Genomic DNA, 19,475 nt, shown 5'->3' on the forward strand with positions numbered 1-19,475 from the left:
GCAGCCGCAGCCGCTTCGTCCTCGAAACCGCAAGAGACGAGATCACAGGCGTGCTGCGCGCTATCTTGGGCAGAGGCACGAGGTTGGTGGTTGCATGCACAGCAAACTATGCATGCTCAATCAATACTACTGTAGTCCAGAACCAGTCCATAGACTATGAAGAGTACGGTTTACACATACGCACGCACGGGGAGCGGCAGTGACCCATCACGGTGAAGGGCTGAAGGCCACATCGATTGCCGAGATGGGGAAGAAAGGTGGAGCGAGGAAGAGGAGGAAGGGGCAGGACGACGACGACGAGCTCGTCAACCTCATCTTCTCCTGGTCCCTCCAAGACGTCGCCAACCAGGACCTCTTCAGAGACAAGGTATGCAATTGGATCGATCGCATACGCCCGATCACCATTTTCCCAGCTTGGATCATGCCATCATGCAGAGCACCTGACGACGGTGAATGTGATGTGCATCTCTTTGTCACAGGTGAACACGATACCTGACAGGTTCTTCGGCCTGAAGAACTACCTGGATTCGTTCAGGGCCCCGTTGCTGGAGGAGATCCGCGCGGAGATGAGCTCCGCCTTGGACCCGCAACCCAATGGCTCCAGCCCCGTGCAAATACGGTCGCTGGTTAGCCTCGTTCCAAAGGGAGCCAAGGGCGTCAAGAAGATCACCCCGTTTTACCGCGTCACCGTCTCCGGCCGCCGCGGTGCTTGTTCCCCATGCATCGGCGACATCGTCGCGCTCTCGGCGGCGACGCCGCTTCGGCCTGGCAGCCCCTACTGCCTCGCGCACGTCAAGGACGTCCCCAACAAGTGTAGCTTTGTGGTCAGAGCGTCCAAGGTAATAGAAGATGTAACCTGCTACGCGTTTGTTGTCAGCTTGCTCAGCTTCATACCCTACGCGCGCATCTGGCGGTGCCTCAACTACGAAGCAGCCGTCGAGAGGAATGCAGACCTCGTCAAGGTCATCGCCGGCGATAACACCATGCAGGCAAGCAGTTCTGCTTCTGCGTAATTAATTAAGCTTGGTGTACATCGATCGTTGCATGAATTGGGAGTTGGTTTCTATGGTTTTCTCATGTCATGTGAATGATCCTCTGATCGGCATGCACCATGCAGGGAACTTCACTGACCGGCGGCACCGGCGTTCTACTGACGGCCGGCACGCTATCTCCGTTCGAGCTCAACCAGTCGCAAGCCGACGCCATTCTGAGCTGCATTTCGGCGGTGCAGTGCGGCGGCGCGAGCAGCAAGTTCAGCCTCATCTGGGGTCCGCCCGGCACGGGCAAAACAAAGACCATCAGCGTGCTCTTGCTGGCGGTGATGACGATGTCGATGACGACGAAAAGCCAGAGCAAATTCCGGGTCCTGACGTGCGCGCCGACCAACACAGCCATCTGCCAGGTCGCGTCCCGCCTCCTGGCGCTGAGGAAGCAGCACCCGAATGCCGGCGCCGGTGGGTGCCACGGCGATCTGCTGCTGTTCGGCAACAGGAAGCGCATGGCCATCGACAACGACCTCAACGAGATCTTCCTGGACACTCGCGTCAAGCGGCTAAGCAAGTGCTTCTCGCCGGCGACGGGCTGGAAGCCGGGTCTCCTGTCACTGGAAGTCTTTCTGACAGATCCGATAACCCTGAAACACCAGTATCAGTTAGCACGCGAGAAGAATACTAGCACAAATTTACCCGAGTCGTCCTTCGTCAGGTCAAGGTTCCACGAGATCTCCCAGAAGCTCAGCGCGTGCTTCAGAACAATCATGTCGCACGTCCCTAGAGACATCGTCCTGGGGAAGAACTGCGAGAACATCGCTTCGCTGACCAAGATGCTCGGCGACTTCGGCAAACTACTCGGCGGGAAGAACGCCGGGAACGAAGTCGTGAGGGACGCGTTCATGCGTACGGCGACGGGAGAGCAACGCCATGGTTCAGGGACAGCTCGCGCCCTGAGGCGGAGCATGGCGGCGATCCTGGGCGTCACGAGAGCTCTGGCGCGAGACCTTAAGCTTCCTCGCACGCGCCATGGCCCCGCGATCAAGAAGTTCTGCCTTCGAAGCGCCTCCCTTGTTTTCTGCACCGTGTCTGGCTCGGCGAAGCTGAACGAGCAGAAGATGGACTTGCTGCTGATCGACGAGGCTGCGCAGCTGAAGGAATGCGAGTCCCTCATCCCCTTGCAAGTCTCCGGGCTGAAGCACGCAGTTCTTATCGGCGACGAGTGCCAGTTGCCGGCAACCGTGAAAAGCAAGGTCTGTATCAGTTCAGTTCTCCGTTCAAATTGAAATGCAGCTCTTGTTATGTTTATCCACAAACTTGAGCATTATTACTTGTTGCAGGTTTCAGATAGTGCATTGCTGGGTAGAAGCCTATTTGAAAGACTAGGTTTACTCGGGCACAGGAAGCACCTCCTGAACATGCAGTACAGGATGCACCCTTCCATCAGCGTCTTCCCGAACATCAGTTTCTACGACAGGCAGATCTTGGACGGCCCCAACGTGACGCAGACGACGCACGAGCGTAGCTACCTCCCAGGCGCGATGTTCGGGCCATACTCGTTCATCAACGTCGACGGCAGGGAAGATCGCGGCCGAAGCAAGAGGAACATGGCCGAGGTGGCCGCCATCCTGAAGATACTGCGCAGTCTCAAGCAAGGTGCGCCCGCATGGCCTGCCACTGAGTTTTTCTCTGAACATTTGCATGCTCCCAGCTCATGCCGTGCGGTTTACCGTGCAGCTTGTGCCAGTGCGGGGCAGGTGGTCAGCGTGGGCGTCATATGCCCGTACGCCGCGCAGGTGGAGGCGATTCAGGGGAGGATAGGGGACGTGAGGGCGATGCGCCCCCTGATTCTTCGCGTCAACTCCGTGGATGGGTTCCAAGGCAGCGAGGAGGACATCATCATCCTCTCCACCGTCAGGTCCAACGCCACGGGCTCCATCGGCTTCCTCTCCAACCGGCGACGCGCCAACGTCGCCCTGACGAGGGCAAGGCACGCCGAGACCTGGATGAAATGTACAGCTACCTGAACTTGGAAAACGACCTGATATCTCTCGGTTTGCTTACTTCTGGTTGCAAGCATTGCCTCTGGATCCTGGGCAACGCGACGACGCTGAGCGGCAGCGGCTCCATCTGGGGCGAGCTGGTCCAGGATGCCGTCGAGCGTCGGTGCTTCTTCGACTGGGACGATGGTGGCGCGGGCGCCTCTCCGGCCATTTCTCACGGCGCTCGCCTGATCGGGCCTGAACGCGGTGGAGCAACTTCAACTTTTGACACGCAGTTGGTGGGGTGTGAAGCAGACCGTATCTGTGGCGCGCTAGGTTCCCTGCGCCTAGCTTAGCGAATGCACCACCGGTGGAGGCGTGGAGCGGTGGCGATTTGTTCTGTTTTGGTCCTTTGGGCGTGCCTCGGCGTAGTGGTGAATCGATTGTGTATGGACGGCAACCTTTTTCTCCGGCTCACTTGAGGAATATGTACCAGCTAGGTAATTACCTGTACGTTGCAATGGGATACATTATTAAAACGTTGTCATGTCAGTGAAGACAAGTCATTAGCTCTAGGCGAAATTCAAAAAAATAAAATTAACTCTAGGCCATGCTCGGTTAGTTCAGATCCGTTGCTTGGACGCTTTAGTATAGGCCCTATAGTCGTGGTTTTGCTAGCTCGCCACAACCTTGGCCGGTTGGCTGCTTAGGCCACCTCACCCTCGCCCTAGACCTCCGTTGTCGCTTTGCACCACCACTCATTGCAAGTTTGCAACTTTTTTCGGCCAGTGTGGGTAAAACTTGTTAATCACACGCGTATTTTCTCTCATAGACATCATATGAAGTGTATTCAATTCCATGATGACATCATCTTCTACTGCAACCAAGTCAAACTCCTTTCATACGATCATACAACAATGGTTCCTATTAATAGTATAAACATGCCTTCATCTTTAGAAGAAAATACGTATCTCAATGTTGGGACCGATGTCATCCATCCATGTCAAAAGCAGCTAGATAGTAAATGTGTAGCCATTCCTTGTCCCAAAGCCAACCTCAAGTTCTTGAGTTGAATCACCAGCTTGTCCACTTGTAGTCGCTTGTTATGCACTTCAGATAAGTTTGTCTTAAATTCATCGGGTTCTTCAACCTCCAACGCATACCACGACTCAACAGGTCGTAACACCTCATTCAACGTGCACAACCTTAGATGCCATCTCACTTGCATTCTAACAACGAAATCCTTTCCCAACTAAGAAGAAAAGAAAGATGAATGCTTACTATAAAATAGCAATACCGCCATGCCTTTGTTCAAACTGCAGCAGAAACACACTTGAAGCATCATTAGTTTCAAAACACACATATAAATTGAAGCCGCAAGGAATAGAAAAAAGCTAGTTCGATTACCAAGTCTACGAAACCAACGCGCATGTATGAATCATGTCTGCAGTTGCGGGTGTGATTGGAGAAGCAAGGGATGACGAGAAATCGAACATGATGTGCTCTAGGTGGCTGGAGTGAGCTCTGTCTAACGAAGCGTGGACACACGCAAGAAAGGAGGAACCTGTTGGCTGTAGAGGGAGGACGATGCAATCAGAGGTAGCGGCGACCGTGGTGATGGTGGTATGCGACATCACAGTCCGTGTCGAGCTGCACGTTCGTCTACCCGACGCTATTGGCAAAGCACGAGACGCTGCTAATACGTGCGTTGGCATAGTAACCACGGGAGGACACGAGGAAGGGTGTGTTGGGCCAAGCGATGAGGACCTTGCCCCTGCACGTTTGCCCACTAGTTGCCAGATCGTAGCGTGTCGTGCAATGCATGGGCTCAGAGTTGTAGCTATGGCAATGACGAGCAAAAGATGCAGTGATGGTACTCACCATCGCAAACCCATCACTTGTGGATGCTCCACAACACCGGCAAGTAGAGTCGCGAGACGGCAACACCAGATTGGGAAGAGGGAGTTGAGGGTTGGGAGGAGGCGAGGTGGGGTCAAATCAAGGGGAATTGTGTCTCGATAACTGTGGGGTCGATGTATGTCGCTTTTCTTTGTCTGTGATCCGTGCAAGGGGAAACTCGAGTAGTTTTGCGGAGTCAAACGACATGGGCCGATGAAGGAATGCGGAACGGGAGGGCGGACGAAGGAGAGCGAAAGAGGAACACCATGATTTTTTGGATAAGGAGAGACTTAAGGGGTTGAGTGCATATACATGGCTGTTGTCAGGGTGTGGGCTGATATATGTAAGTTGAACCGTGTTCCTTATACAATGCTAACTGTGTGCATATTAACGGTACGTACACCAGGGTCCAATGCGGGGCAAGGAAGCCATCTTGGAGTACAAGGCAAGCAATCCTCGGCGGGAGGCCGATTAGACACCGTGTAAACCCTAGCCCTCGTCCCCTATATAAGTCGAGGCTAGGGTAGCCATCCGCATCTACTCATTGATCCATATTCTCAGTGGTCACAATCACATCATCTTGTAACCCCCTCGTACGAGGTGCCCCCCACCCCATCAATACAAAACACAAAGATGGACATAGGGTATTACCTCACCATGTGGGCCCGAACCTGGTTAGGTACTTCCGACCATGTTTGCCGCCGTACTGAGGGTACTGGCGGTTTCCAGCACCATTACAGGTGTCAATGTGTGTGCTTGTTCATCTTGGCCAGGGCAGGCAGCAAGACTCGCGGTGGGACGAAATGGTACATCCCCGACCTCCGACCGGCGAGCCTACTGGTCTACCGGTGGGGGCCATTCTCATGAGCTGGGTCACATAATAAATATGCGTGCCTGTCACATAGGGAGGTTTTTGTACCATGTGACACGGTGCATTCCCATGCCCACCTGGCGCGGCTCGATGACGCGATCAGAAGTGGCGCGGTGCTCACCTTGATCCTCGGGCATGATGATGAGTGGGGATTTGAAGACGCATCAACTCCTCACCGACTGCAAGGTGTGCGCCCCCTCGCATTCACAGCCAGTGAGTCCCACCTACACTCTCTACTAGATCCACTTTTCCCCACTTCGAGTGACTCGGCTGACGACAATGGCGACGGGGGAAGAGAAGATAGTGATGCTCGCGGGCGGCGATGCATGGAAGCTGGTGCGACTCCATGAGATCTGCTTGTGGTGGAAGACCAAAAGCGATCTGAACTAGGAGGCGATGGCTGTGGTTGAGGAGGTGAACGAGGAGGAAGAGGCTCATCTGTTCTAGGGAGGCAAGGCAAGGCATCTGCTCGAGGTCTTGCTTTGGGCCATGGATGAGGCGTACTTGGAGATTCCTGCACAGCAAACCACCACTCGGCACGCCTCGCTCGGGGCACAAATTAGGATCCAATCTGGCTAGCAACCGCTTTTGGGTGCTAGCCGGAGAGGATTCCGATGACGGCTCCTGTGAGGGGGCTGCTGGCTGGTCAGAATCCAGCAAGTCTCCTTCATTTTCTCGTTATCTTCATTCTACTATACATTCGAGTGTTGGATTGAATGAATTATCTTATAGAAAACGTCGTCATACTAGACGGGTTATGCGCAATCTAGAAAGGACATGAATGAATATGTGTCTAGTTTGTTTCTCAAAAATACGAACGGACACAAAAATGATGATGACGACAGTATAATTTTGTCCTCTGCTTTGCCATATCTCCCTTCAATTAATTCCCCTGCTTGGGGAAAATATCATCATGAGGCTAACATGGATAATGCTTTGATTAAAATGAAATCATCTACACCAAGGAACTGTGTAGAGGTTCATTGGGAGATGAGAACTTTGAAATTCACAAAATTAAAGTGGATGACATGAAGTAGTAATAAAATTCGCAAAAAGAGATATAGAAGTTGATAAAATTACCAAGATGCTTTCCTGAAAAAACTGAGCGCAATCGGCGACCAAAGTCGTGGATGGACATGCTCATCGCCGGTGGCCACCCGTGACTCGCGAGTATGGGCCACCGGCCAAGTACAGCAGCGAGGCTTCCCAAGGAAGGGAAGGGCTACAATTACATTTTTGATTTTCACTTTCCCCTCACTTTTCCGTTTTCCTTCACATACCCCCCCTCCCTCTCTCCTTCCCGGCTTTCCCGGGCCTTCCTCTTCCGTCTCGCCACAAAGGCTACCGCCAGCCTCGCCACTCCGCCGCCGCCGCCGCCCGGGACAAGCAAGGTCGATCCCGACTCCCGAGGCCGCGGCGCACTGGCGGAATGACCAGGAAGAAGAAGGGCGCCCGCGGTCGTCGGCCGAGGAGGGAAGCCGGCGACGAATGGTGGCCCAGGAGGTACGCCGACCAGGAGTGGCCGCACCTCGTCGACATGGTGCTGTCTTGGCGCCTCGAGGACGTCATGGACGAGGGTCTCTTCAAGCACAAGGTGGGTTGTACTGCTGCTCCGTTGGTTTTCTTGGGCTGTTCTTCGCGTGTTGGTTGCGCCGTACTCCCGTAGGGTTTAGTTCAATCTACCTACTCCCGTAGGCTTTGGTTCGATCTAGTACGAGGTGTTGTGGTTTTCCCTTTGGCTACTCTGATGATAGTCCTCCAGATAAGTTAATTTAAGCTGCTCTGACCTTGGAGATGTTTCATCTCCAAATTCTAGCAAGGGGCTGGCCGGAACATGGTATTTCTCGGTAAAGTTTTGTGATTTAAGTCAAATTTGGACTAAATATCTAAACTTTATCAATAAATACCCTCAATCCAAACAGGCCCCAATGGGTTTGATGCCAAGTGCGAAATATAGAAGAAGTTTGAGAACCTTCTGACCAATTTTGGGTCTTTAACTATTTATATACTCTGCCTGAAGAGGATTTGAGCATTATTAAATAGTGTTACATTACATTTAGAAGAAATCATGGATGCATTAAATATGAAGTAACACAAACATGCCAAATTTCATATTCCAATCCATCACTAGCACCATGGACCAAAAAAAGACAATCATTACTGTACAAATGGGTGCAAGTGCAATGCAATGTCCATAACTAACTGCTTGTCTTTTTTTTTCTTTATTCTCGATACCAGCAGTTTCGCATTAATTGGTGTTTTTTTATATCCGTGAATTTCTGTCATCAAGTTCTAACTATGAGGCTTCAAATTGCAGCTGAAAATGATACCGTCCATATTCAATGATATCAAGAGCTACTTAGGATCCTACACATCTCCACTGTTGGAGGAGTTGCGAGCTGACATGTCGTCCAGCTTGGAAGCCATCTCCACCGAGTCTTTTGTCAAAGTAGCATGGATCGAGCAAACAAAATATAGTGCAGTTTATAACATTGCTTTTGAGGATTCTCAGAATACAAAGTCTTGCAACAAACCTGAAAGCAATGGCCGAAGTGTTGGTGATATCATTATCCTGTCTGATGTGAAGCCAGAAAACACATCTGATATTACTTGCAATGGGAGGCCGTACTGTATTGCCTTCATTACTGATGGAGCGGATGAAGATGACGACTCACCTCCAGCCAGCTATGCAGTAACAGCATCAGGAAAAATTGATGCTGCAGACGAGGTCAGTGAAGATGGGAAGAGGAGCCCACTTTTTGCAGCTCATTTGCTGAATATCGTGACCTACATCCGCATATGGCGCTGCCTTGACTACACAACAGTCAGGAGAAACCCAAACCTCATACAGGAGATGGTACACTATCCACTGGTATGTATGCTCTTATACTCTCAATGACATTGACAATGATGCGAGTTTGTTCCTCAGATCAGATCATGAAATGCTAAATAGAGAAAAAGAGAGAAGTTAATTTTGAAATCATCGCCCACATTTCCTTACTAAAGAATATACATGTATGTAAAATTTCTGTTTATCGCATAGGAAATGCTCCAGCTATGTTCACATCATAATGAGAACAGATCACTAGAGGCTTTTGGGCAGCTCTAAAGAAACATTAATTTGCTTAGCTCTTTTCTGGTGTTTGCAGGTTGCAAATATTCTCCCAAAAAATACAAAGGGTGTTGCTTCAGTCGACAGCATGGAAATATGGAGTGAATTGTCTACAATGAATCTTAACAACTCACAAAATGATGCCATCCTGAACTGTATTTCAGCAATGCTCTCCAACAGCAGCAGCAGTTTAAGCCTTATCTGGGGACCTCCTGGCACAGGAAAGACTAAAACAATCACTGTACTCTTGTGGTTAATGAGGAAACAGAAAAATGGTACACTTACATGTGCACCGACAAACCTTGCTGTTAAACAAGTTGCTTCATGTTTCTTAAGGTTGAGCAAAGAGAACCCTCTGGATACAAGTTGCTTAGGAGATGTTCTGTTGTTTGGCAATAAACATCGCATGTGTGTTGAAGATGATCTGAAAGAGATTTACTTACATGATCGTGTAAGGAAGCTTCTTGTTTGCTTTGCACCATTGACTGGATGGAGACATTGTCTGTCTTCCATGTACGATTTTCTTGAGAATGGTTACTCCCAGTACCTTCGATATTCTGAAGAACAAAAGGAGGAGAATAAACCTTCCTTTTTGCATTACACCAGGAAAAAACTTGATGTTATTTATCCTGAGCTACGAAGATGTTTCAAACAGCTACTATTCCATGTCCCAAAATCTTGTATTTTGGAGGTGAATTACAATAACATCATTTCACTTCTCGAACTGCTTGAAGATTTCAATACACTCCAGAGGAAAACTACCGGGGTTGAGATAAAGGAAGTTTTCTTGTATAAAGATGTTCCAAGGAAATCCAGCATGGGCATTCTTCCCAAGACAGTGATAACCATCGGCAAAACCAGAATTAAATGCCTTGAGCTGCTAAAGATGCTATTAAGTTGCTTGAAACTTCCTATAACATCCTCCAAACGCACCATCCGAGAATTCTGTATGGAAAGTGCCAGCATAATTTTCTGCACTGTTTCTAGCTCTTCCAAAGTAACAAGCAATAAAAAACTAGAGTTGCTTGTTGTCGATGAGGCTGCTCAGTTGAAAGAATGTGAAACATTGATCCCTTTGCGTTTGCCTGCATTGAAGCATGCTATCCTCATTGGTGATGAGTGTCAACTACCAGCAACAGTTGTTAGTAAGGTTAGTTCTTGATCTTATATTCTTGTCTCGTGTCTACTAATCTGTCAAGCATAAGATTCCTCATTTGTTTTGTTAATTTTGTGTCATGTCATCTCAAGTTGTGATCCCTGTAGGTTTGCAAGGATGCATTATTTGGGAGAAGTCTCTTTGCGAGGTTGAGTTCACTGGGGCATGAAAAGCATCTGCTTAACATGCAATACAGAATGCATCCATCCATTAGCATTTTTCCAAACAGCAGCTTCTATGGCGGGCAACTCTTGGATGCTCCTAGTGTCATGCAAAAAGAACACCAAAAGAAGTATCTTCCAGGTTCTATGTTTGGTACTTACTCTTTCTTCAATATTGAAGATAGTTGGGAGGATGTCGATGAACTTGATCATAGCAGGAAGAACGTGGTTGAAGTTACCATTATCCAGGAAATCTTGCAAAATCTCCGAAGAGGCATGTGTTCTGTCATCATGCTGTTTTATTACGTGTGAAATTTATCTATTTTTTCTACCTTACGTTGTTACAAGAGTATTGGATTTATTTCTGAACCATTTATTTGTAGTTTTCAGCTGGACTTAAATTGATGATTGAGCATGTTTATTATGGAAATATGATCATTAAACATAGATTTTTAATTAACAAGTCCAATTAGTTTCATGGTATGATATTAGGTTGTTATGTTCTATTTAGGAAGGTTGCATATATTGTTTAGCACACACCAGTAACAATGTTTCTGTTTCTGGAACTTTAAAGCATGTCCTTTTGTTCATTCCAGAAAAATTGGAAACATAAATAATGATAGTGTGACGCCCAATAGAGTGTTGAAACAACATATAGTCAGGGTGATTTCCTTTTGCTTTGTTCTTTATAGCATGGATATCAGGGCACATGCTTACTATACATATTTCACCGTGCAGCTTGTTCTAAGACTATGAAGAAGGTCACAGTTGGTGTCATATGCCCATACTCTGCTCAAGTTCTAGCAATTCAAGAAAAACTGAGGAAAATGAAGTTTGGCCCCTTGTCAGTAAAAATTAGTTCTGTTGATGGCTTCCAAGGTGGCGAGGAAGACATAATCATTTTATCAACTGTCAGGTCCAACTCTGATGGGGTGGTAGGGTTTGTTTCAGACCGACAACGTACAAACGTAGCTTTGACAAGAGCAAGGTATCTTATGTTGCGATGTCACGTTCCTTTTGTGATCGGTTTTGTCTATCTTCTCAGTGCGTTACTTATTCCACTTTGAATACAGACATTGCCTTTGGATTTTGGGAAATGCTGCAACCCCATCCAGGAGTGGTTCTATCTGGGCAGATCTAGTGCGCAATGCCAAGGAACGGCAGTGTTTCTTCAATGCAAAAAGTGATGGGGCTATTTCTCGTGTGATTGCTAAGCATGAGAGTGAGCTCAGTTCAGTTAAAGACAAAAGTGTTACACCTTTACAAGTTATAGATAACACTGTTCGGGCATTGACTCGCTGGTCCCTTTCCTCTACTACCTACGAGTTATCTAGAATTAGTTTTCATCATTTCTCATGTTCAATTTGCCAAGTGAAGCATTCATGAATGTGCTAGTATTTATTTGTTTTAAACAGAAACATGTGTTGCTAAATAGATTACCTGGAACTTGTTGTAGACTTATCTTGTGCTAATGGCCCTATTTTTTTAGGTATGGGTATGGGATTATCTATTTTAGTGCTATGGAATCATATACTAGGTCAATTTTTCAGAACTAAGCTACTCCCTCTGTAAACAAATTTTAATGACTTAAAACGTATTACATTTGTTTACAGAGGTAGTATTTCACTAGTTAGGAATCCATCTTCATATTGCTCAAACTTGAAAATGCAGCAACAAGAGAACACAAGCTGTGATTAAATGCCTTAATTATTAGACCAACTATGTAACTGTGCTACTATCGGTACAGTCAATAACTTGGTAGAAGTAACTCAATGTATTGCGTGCAACATTTGTTATGGATCACATGCTAGTTTACTTATCGCTGTGACAAAGTCCTATCAACGAAGTTCATGAAATAATTATGGACTTTGAAGCTGTTGCCTTGTGTAACTCATAATTCTGGTGTCCATTCAGGCTCAGGCACCATCTCGAACTCGAAAGGGGCGGAAACGTCAACGACAGCCTTCTTTGAAATGTGGTCCATCTGATGCTGGGAGTCGTCAACAAGGCGGTGTCGCTTCCGGTTCTGATCCGCATCGCCGAAAGGATAAAGGGATCGCCGAAGATCTCACTGCTTCCTTCAGCAATCTTAGACTGCGTTGAAGAATCTTCACTCTTGAGAGCCAAGTTCTTTTTGGAGACGAGCTAAGACCATGATCTACTATTTCTAAACGCTCACGCCTACAAAATTGGCAGCAGAGTGACGGCATGCTGTACAAGCTCATTGGCCAAACCATGCTGTGTTGTAAGCCAACGGCCCATAAATTTTCTATTTTGGCTCGCACGACTCTGCAATTCTTGTGTTGAGTGGAGGTTTGCCCTGCTTTGGAATTGCTGTTCAGTTTGGATGTCCAGACTGTAGCCAAAATGCTCTTGAACATACTACTGCCAGCGTGAGTGCCGAATTTCCGAGGTTTGGAGTGTCGGCTGTGCTCCTGATACTTGAAGATGACACTGTATTATCGATTACTACTGTGCTAGTACTATACCATGCCTTTGTTTTGCTGTACTACTGTATCAGTATGCCTTTGTTTTGCTGGACGAAAAAGGAAATTTATCAGCAGCTAGTAGTACCAGTATATACCATGCTTTTGCTTTAGATCGTCCAATTTTATTGATTTGTCGTAGTTCATCCAATTTGAAGTACTGCTATAGTAGCCTACAAAAATGTTTCCTATTTTGAGACGGTGGTAGTAGTTCTTGTATGATTATGCAAGATATAAGTATCGGGAAGTGAGATGGTTCACGCACTGCTGGGTGTTCAGTTTGGATGTTCAGTCAATAGGCAAGATGGTTAGTTCTTGGGCTTTGGGTGCCGAGGGGTTGGATGGGCTTGCAGGGGACGGGCAGCGTGCCCTGCTTCCTGTAGGAACAGGGCCGGCCCTGCATTTTGGGAGGCCCTAGGCGAACTCGACGACATGGGCCCTCTAAGTCCTAAGACCATATATATATGTATATGCTTGCGTGATACATATATATAACTTTATTTGCATAATACTAAAATTAACTTTCAACCAAACATCTTTAGTTTGAAATTTAAGTACAATAGTTGTTGGACAATGCAAAAAAAAAACATGACATGATTATCTCAAATAGGAAACAAATTTATTTGCTCCTCTGTATACTTTCACAATCTTCATTGACCTTAACATCTGAATTTTCATGCTCGGGATTAGTTCCTTGCCTATGTTCTTCACTGACATCAACAATACTTGAAGATGTAAAATACTTTGTCAAAGAACCCTTCAGTGGTTGAATTTTCAGATGTATTTCTTTCTTTCTTTTTCTTTTTTCAGCACCCGACAAATGCTTCTTAGGCAACATGGCATGCTAATGTCCTAATATTACGAAGCAAAGAGTAGACAACGGATTAGAAATTTATAGATCAGATGATTAGAACCCTAGACATGTACACAGAATGACAAAAAATTAGGATGATTGAATACATACTATGAAAGATTGAATTAGAAAATTATACATCAAAAATTAGATACTTCATGGGATGAATCATTGATGAATAGTTTAATATACCTACTAAAGAAACTACTGAAATTGGGGATGGACGAATGGATCAGGAACATCCGAACATGGATATTGGCTACGGACCTGCGTTCGCATACATATGTATCGCCGTATTGCTGGAAGGCCGAGTTGTCGGATTGCTGCGTGCCGTGGCGGCAACGAGCGGCTGAGGCACCGAGCGAGGAACGACAGAGCGACGGGCTGATGAGACGACGAAGAAGAACCGACGAGCGACCGACGAATGGGAAAAGTCAGATTTTTTTATTTTTGAAAAGAAAGGAAAAGCCAGACATTCCCATTGATTTGTTTCACACGTACGTGTGCATCGAGCAGCTGTGACTTGCGTGCACGACGCTTCGCTACGCATTACCAGGCGATCCGATGGGCCGAGCCCATCTTGTTTTCTTCCTCTCATAATTTTTCCCTTGTCTATTTTTTTCTGGGCTATACTATATGGGTACTACATCATGGGCCCCCCTCCGGCCTGGGCCCTGGGCCGTCGCCCCTTTGCCCATGCCCCAGGGCCGGCCCTGTGTAGGAAGAGGGAGCTAGTATATCACCCTAGCTTTTCTTGTAAGCAACGGAGGACCTTTCAGGCCTCCTCAAATCTAGAGATTAATCATCACAAATTGGTGGAATTCAGGTGGCCCCTTCGGCGCCTCCAGTTAACCACCTCACCTCTTATTTGATGATGATAGCCTGCTGTTTTTTAAGGCTACCGGTTTGGGAACGATAGATGTGTCAAACTTACTGAATTCTTATGATCAATAATAAGTCCTCGGTGTTCTTCAGTAAGGGATGTCCAGAGATCACCAGGCAAGAGTTTAAGGGCATACTCAATGTGCAAACTGAGACACTCAATGAAAAGTATTTGGGCACGCGGTCTAATATTGGGGTTAGTAAGACAGGGGCTTTCAAATATCTAAAAGATAGGCTCCGGAGCAAGGTGAAGGGATGGATTGAGAAAGCAATCTCTGCTGCAGGAAATGAGATCTTATAAAGTAGGTACACACAGTCCTTGTTTGTCATATTTTAAGCTCCCAAGAGGGCTATGCGAACACTTAAACAAGCTTATTCAGCAATTCTTTTAGGGCAGCAAAGATGGGCAGCACAAGTCCCACCGGGTCTCATGGAAAGCTATGACCCAACCAAAGAAATGCGGAGGCCTGAGTTTTAGAGATCTTGAACTCTTCCATCTTGCACTATTGGCACGACAAGCTTGGCAGTTCTTGACTATGCTTGGCTTTTTTTGTGCCAGGCTACTTAAAGCAATTTTATTTTCTTGATGGGAGTATTCTGGATGCTACTTTGGGATTGCACCCATCTCAGGTGCGGCGGTCATTGGTTGAAGAGAGACGTGTTAACTCAATGTCTGATTCGAAAAATAGGATTTTTTTTTTTGGAAAAGGAGGCTCGCCTCTAGCCTCTGCATCGGAACGATGCATGCGGCCATATTATTAATAAAAAGGTTCAAAAAAATAACAAGACCTTAGCTCCATTACAGCACGCAAGAGGAGCGAAAACATAAAAAAGGGCTCGAAGCCACAACCGGCAAAGAGCTCAAAGCCACAACCGGCAGGATGATAGGATTAGAACACTAGACGCCTATCCTATTATGCGACCGCCATCCAAACCGGTTGAATATATCCTGTGCTAACATCTTCCACTGGATGCACTCAGTAACCAACGGTTCCCTAATTCGAAAAATAGGTGACGGTAACGCAACACAGATTTGGACTAAGAACTGGATCCTGATGGATGCTGAATGAAGTCAATTACATGTCTTGAGCAGAACCCGCCGATGCTTGTGTCAAAGTCGATTGACACGACATCTGTGCGTGGCGAACTGATGTTCTTGAGAAATTTTTCTTGCCAATAGATATTACAACTATCAAGAATATACCGTTGTGCACTAGTCCTATGTCAGATTTTTGGGCCTGGCAGTTTGAGAAGAAGGGAAGTTTCTCGGTCAGATCAACTTACAAATTGTTAGTGGAAACAAAGAACAGAAGAGGTGATATGCTTGGGGGTAGGGCCACATCCTCAATTTTTTCAATGGAGGAGAAGGGGTGGACTACACTATGGAACACTAAAATCCCTTCCAAGATTAGAATGTTCTTATGGAGACTAGCTAGGAAATGTTTGCCTACAGAGGATGTCAGAAACACAGACATATGAGTACCATGGACAATTGTCAACTCTTTGGTAATAACGACTCCTGGAAACTATGCTCCATGGCACAATGTGTATGGCACTAGCGGATGAAGAAATCGTGTAAGTGATGGCCGAAGTGAGAGAACCGAGTGCTAAACACACTGGTTATTTCATGTCCAAGAATCGTTATCGTATGCACAATTCGTGGAGGCGGTGGTCACTTTATGGGCAATCTGGACTGCCCGACGTAAGGCGATTCATGAGGGTGTTTTTCAGAGCCCACTGGCGATGTGTAGCTTCGTGAAACACTTCATCTCAGAGCTGGAGACAATCAAGGTGTTGGCTCGTGCATCAACGAATATATCACCTATACACTTGGCCGCTCAACTGACCTCAACATGGAGGCCACCCACGATGGGGCAAATGAAAATAATTTTGGATGGTGGGCTTGTCGGGGAACATAGTGAAGGAAATATGCCCTAGAGGCAATAATAAAGTTGTTATTTATATTTCCTTATATCATGATAAATGTTTATTATTCATGCTAGAATTGTATTAACCGGAAACTTAGTACATGTGTGAATACATAGACAAACAGAGTGTCAGTAGTATGCCTCTACTTGATTAGCTCGTTGAATCAATGATGGTTATGTTTCCTGACCATAGACATGAGTTGTCATTTGATTAACGGGATCACATCATTAGAGAATGATGTGATTGACTTGACCCATCCGTTAGCTTAGCACGATGATCGTTTAGTTTGTTGCTATCACTTTCTCCATAACTTATACATGTTCCTATGACTATGAGATCATGCAACTCCCGAATACCGGAGGAACACTTTGTGTGCTACCAAACGTCACAACGTAACCGGGCGATTATAAAGGTGCTCTACAAGTGTCTCCGATGGTGTTTGTTGAGTTGGCATAGATCGAGATTAGGATTTGTCACTCCGATTGTCGGAGAGGTATCTCTGGGCCCTCTTGGTAATGCACATCAATATAAGCCTTGCAAGCAATGTGACTAATGAGTTAGTTGCGGGATGATGCATTACGAAACGAGTAAAGAGACTTACCGGCAACGAGATTGAACTAGGTATTGATATGCCGATGATCGAATCTAGGGCAAGTAACATACCGATGACAAAGGGAACAACGTATATCGTTATGCGGTTTGAACGATAAAGATCTTCGTAGAATATATGGGAGCCAATATGAACATCCAGGTTCTGCTATTGGTTATTGACCAGAGATGTGTCTCGGTCATGTCTACATAGTTCTCGAACCCATAGGGTCCACACGCTTAACGTTCGGTGACGATCAATATTATGAGTTTATATGTTTTGATGTACCGAAGGTTGTTCGGAGTCCCGGATATGATCATGGACATGACGAGGAGTCTCGAAATGGCCGAGACATAAAGATCGATATATTGGATGACTATGTTTGGACATCGGAATGGTTCTGGGTAAGTTCGGGCATTAACCGGAGTACCGGGGGTTACCAGACCCCCCCGGGGAGTATATGGGCCCTAATGGGCTTTAGGGGAGAGAGGGAGGGGTTGCCTAGGGCAGGCCGCGCGCCCCTGATGACCCACAAGTGTAGGGGATCTATCGTAGCCTTTTCGATAAGTAAGTGTGTCGAACCCAACGAGGAGCAGAAGGAAATGATAAGCGGTTTTCAGCAAGGTATTCTCTACAAGCACTGAAATTATCGGTAACAGATAGTTTTGTGATAAGGTAATTTGTAACGAGTAGCAAATAATAAAAGTAAATAAGGTGCAGCAAGATGGCCCAATCCTTTTTACAGCAAAGGACAAGCCTGGACAAACTCTTATATGAAGGAAAGCGCTCCCGAGGACACATGGGAATTATCGTCAAGCTAGTTTTCATCAGATCATTTGATTCGCGTTCGGTACTTTGATAATTTGATATGTGGGTGGACCGGTGCTTGGGTGTTGTCCTTACTTGGACAAGCATCCCCACTTATGATTAACCCCTATTGCAAGCATCCGCAACTACAACAGAAGTATTAAGGTAAACTTAACCATAGCATGAAACATATGGATCCAAATCAGCCCCTTATGAAGCAACGCATAAACTAGGGTTTAAGCTTCTGTCACTCTAGCAACCCATCATCTACTTATTACTTCCCAATGCCTCCCTCTAGGCCCAAACAATGGTGAAGTGTCATGTAGTCGACATTCACATGACACCACTAGAGGGATGACAACATACATCTCATTAAAATATCGAACGAATACCAAATTCACATGACTACTTATAGCAAGACTTCTCCCATGTCCTCAGGAACAAACGTAACTACTCACAAAGCATATTCATGTTCATAATCAGAGGGGTATTAATATGCATAATGGATCTGAACATATGATCTTCCACCAAGTAAACCAACTAGCATCAACTACAAGGAGTAATCAACACTACTAGCAACCCACAGGTACCAATCTGAGGTTTGGATACAAAGATTGGGTACAAGAGATGAACTAGGGTTTGAGATGAGATGGTGCTGGTGAAGATGTTGATGGAGATTGACCCCCTCCCAATGAGAGGATTGTTGGTGATGATTTCCCCCTCCCGGAGGGAAGTTTCCCCGGCAGAACAGCTCCGTCGGAGCCCTAGATTGGTTCCGCCAAGGTTCCGCCTCGTGGCGGCGGAGTTTCGTCCCGTGAGCTTGCTTATGATTTTTTCCTCGACAAAAGACTCCATATAGACAAAGATGGGCATTAGAGGGCCACCAGGGGGCCCACGAGGCAGGGGCGCGCCCAGGGGGGTAGGGCGCGCCCCCACCCTCGTGGACGGTGGGTGGCCCCCTCTGGTACTTCTTTCGCCCAATATTTTTTATATATTCTGAAACGTGCTCCCGTGAAGTTTCAGGACTTTTGTAGTTGTGCAGAATAGGTCTCTAATATTTGCTCCTTTTCCAGCCCAGAATTCCAGCTGCCGGCATTCCCCCTCTTCATGCGAACCTTGTAAAATAAGAGAGAATAGGCATAAGTATTGTGATATAATGTGTAATAACAGCCCATAATGCAATAAATATTGATATAGAAGCATGATGCAAAATGGACGTATCGACTCCCCCAAGCTTAGACCTCGCTTGTCCTCAAGCGAAAGCCGGTATCGAAAAATATGTCCACATGTTTAGAGATAGAGGTGTCGATAAAATAAAATACGAACATGAGGGCATCATGATCATTATTATAATAGCAACATACATATATATTGTCATATGATCTCTTATGCTAAAGTAAAAATTCAATCACAATTTCAAGTATGAATCATAAACTTCATTGAAAACTAACAAACTATAATCTTAGTCATTGAGGCAATTGCAATTTATCATAACATAGGAAAGAGTCAATAAGAGCTTTTCAGCAAGTCCACATACTCAACCATCTTTTAGTCTTTCACAATTGCTAACACTCATGCGATATTTATGGTTATGAAGTTTTAGTAGGACGCGGAGAAAGATAGGTGCTTATAGTTTTTCCTCACAACCTTTTACCTCAAGGGTAATGTCAGCAATAATAGTTCATGAAAACTCACATCCAATTAGCTATATATATCTGGATCTTTCCAACACATTGTGCTTGCCAAAGGATAAAATGTA

General features: G+C 46.2%; 2 protein-coding genes across 7 annotated transcripts; both read left to right on the forward strand.

Moving 5' to 3' along the window:
* The first annotated feature begins 244 nt into the window (after positions 1-244).
* LOC125537557 (helicase sen1-like) lies at positions 245-3,327 on the forward strand. The gene is made up of 6 exons (XM_048700875.1): positions 245-367; positions 480-1,001; positions 1,118-2,242; positions 2,330-2,645; positions 2,727-2,914; positions 3,067-3,327. Exons 1-6 carry the CDS (start codon positions 245-247, stop codon positions 3,325-3,327), a joined length of 2,535 nt encoding a protein of 844 aa, XP_048556832.1.
* Positions 3,328-6,986: 3,659 nt separating this feature from the next.
* On the forward strand, positions 6,987-12,749 carry LOC125539264 (ATP-dependent helicase upf1-like). Of its 6 annotated transcripts, none has more exons than XM_048702684.1 (7): positions 6,987-7,335; positions 8,059-8,613; positions 8,891-10,003; positions 10,117-10,444; positions 10,909-11,158; positions 11,244-11,471; positions 12,085-12,749. In XM_048702684.1, exons 1-7 carry the CDS (start codon positions 7,171-7,173, stop codon positions 12,140-12,142), a joined length of 2,697 nt encoding a protein of 898 aa, XP_048558641.1. In that variant the 5' UTR covers positions 6,987-7,170; the 3' UTR covers positions 12,143-12,749. The 6 variants fall into 6 exon arrangements, with proteins under 6 accessions (XP_048558641.1, XP_048558638.1, XP_048558639.1 ...); XM_048702681.1 differs by having other exon boundaries at positions 11,244-11,436; XM_048702682.1 differs by having other exon boundaries at positions 11,244-11,406.
* The last annotated feature ends 6,726 nt before the right edge of the window (positions 12,750-19,475 follow it).

The sequence above is a fragment of the Triticum urartu genome, chromosome 2, assembly GCF_003073215.2.
Source record: "Triticum urartu cultivar G1812 chromosome 2, Tu2.1, whole genome shotgun sequence".
Classification (NCBI taxonomy): domain Eukaryota; kingdom Viridiplantae; phylum Streptophyta; class Magnoliopsida; order Poales; family Poaceae; genus Triticum; species Triticum urartu.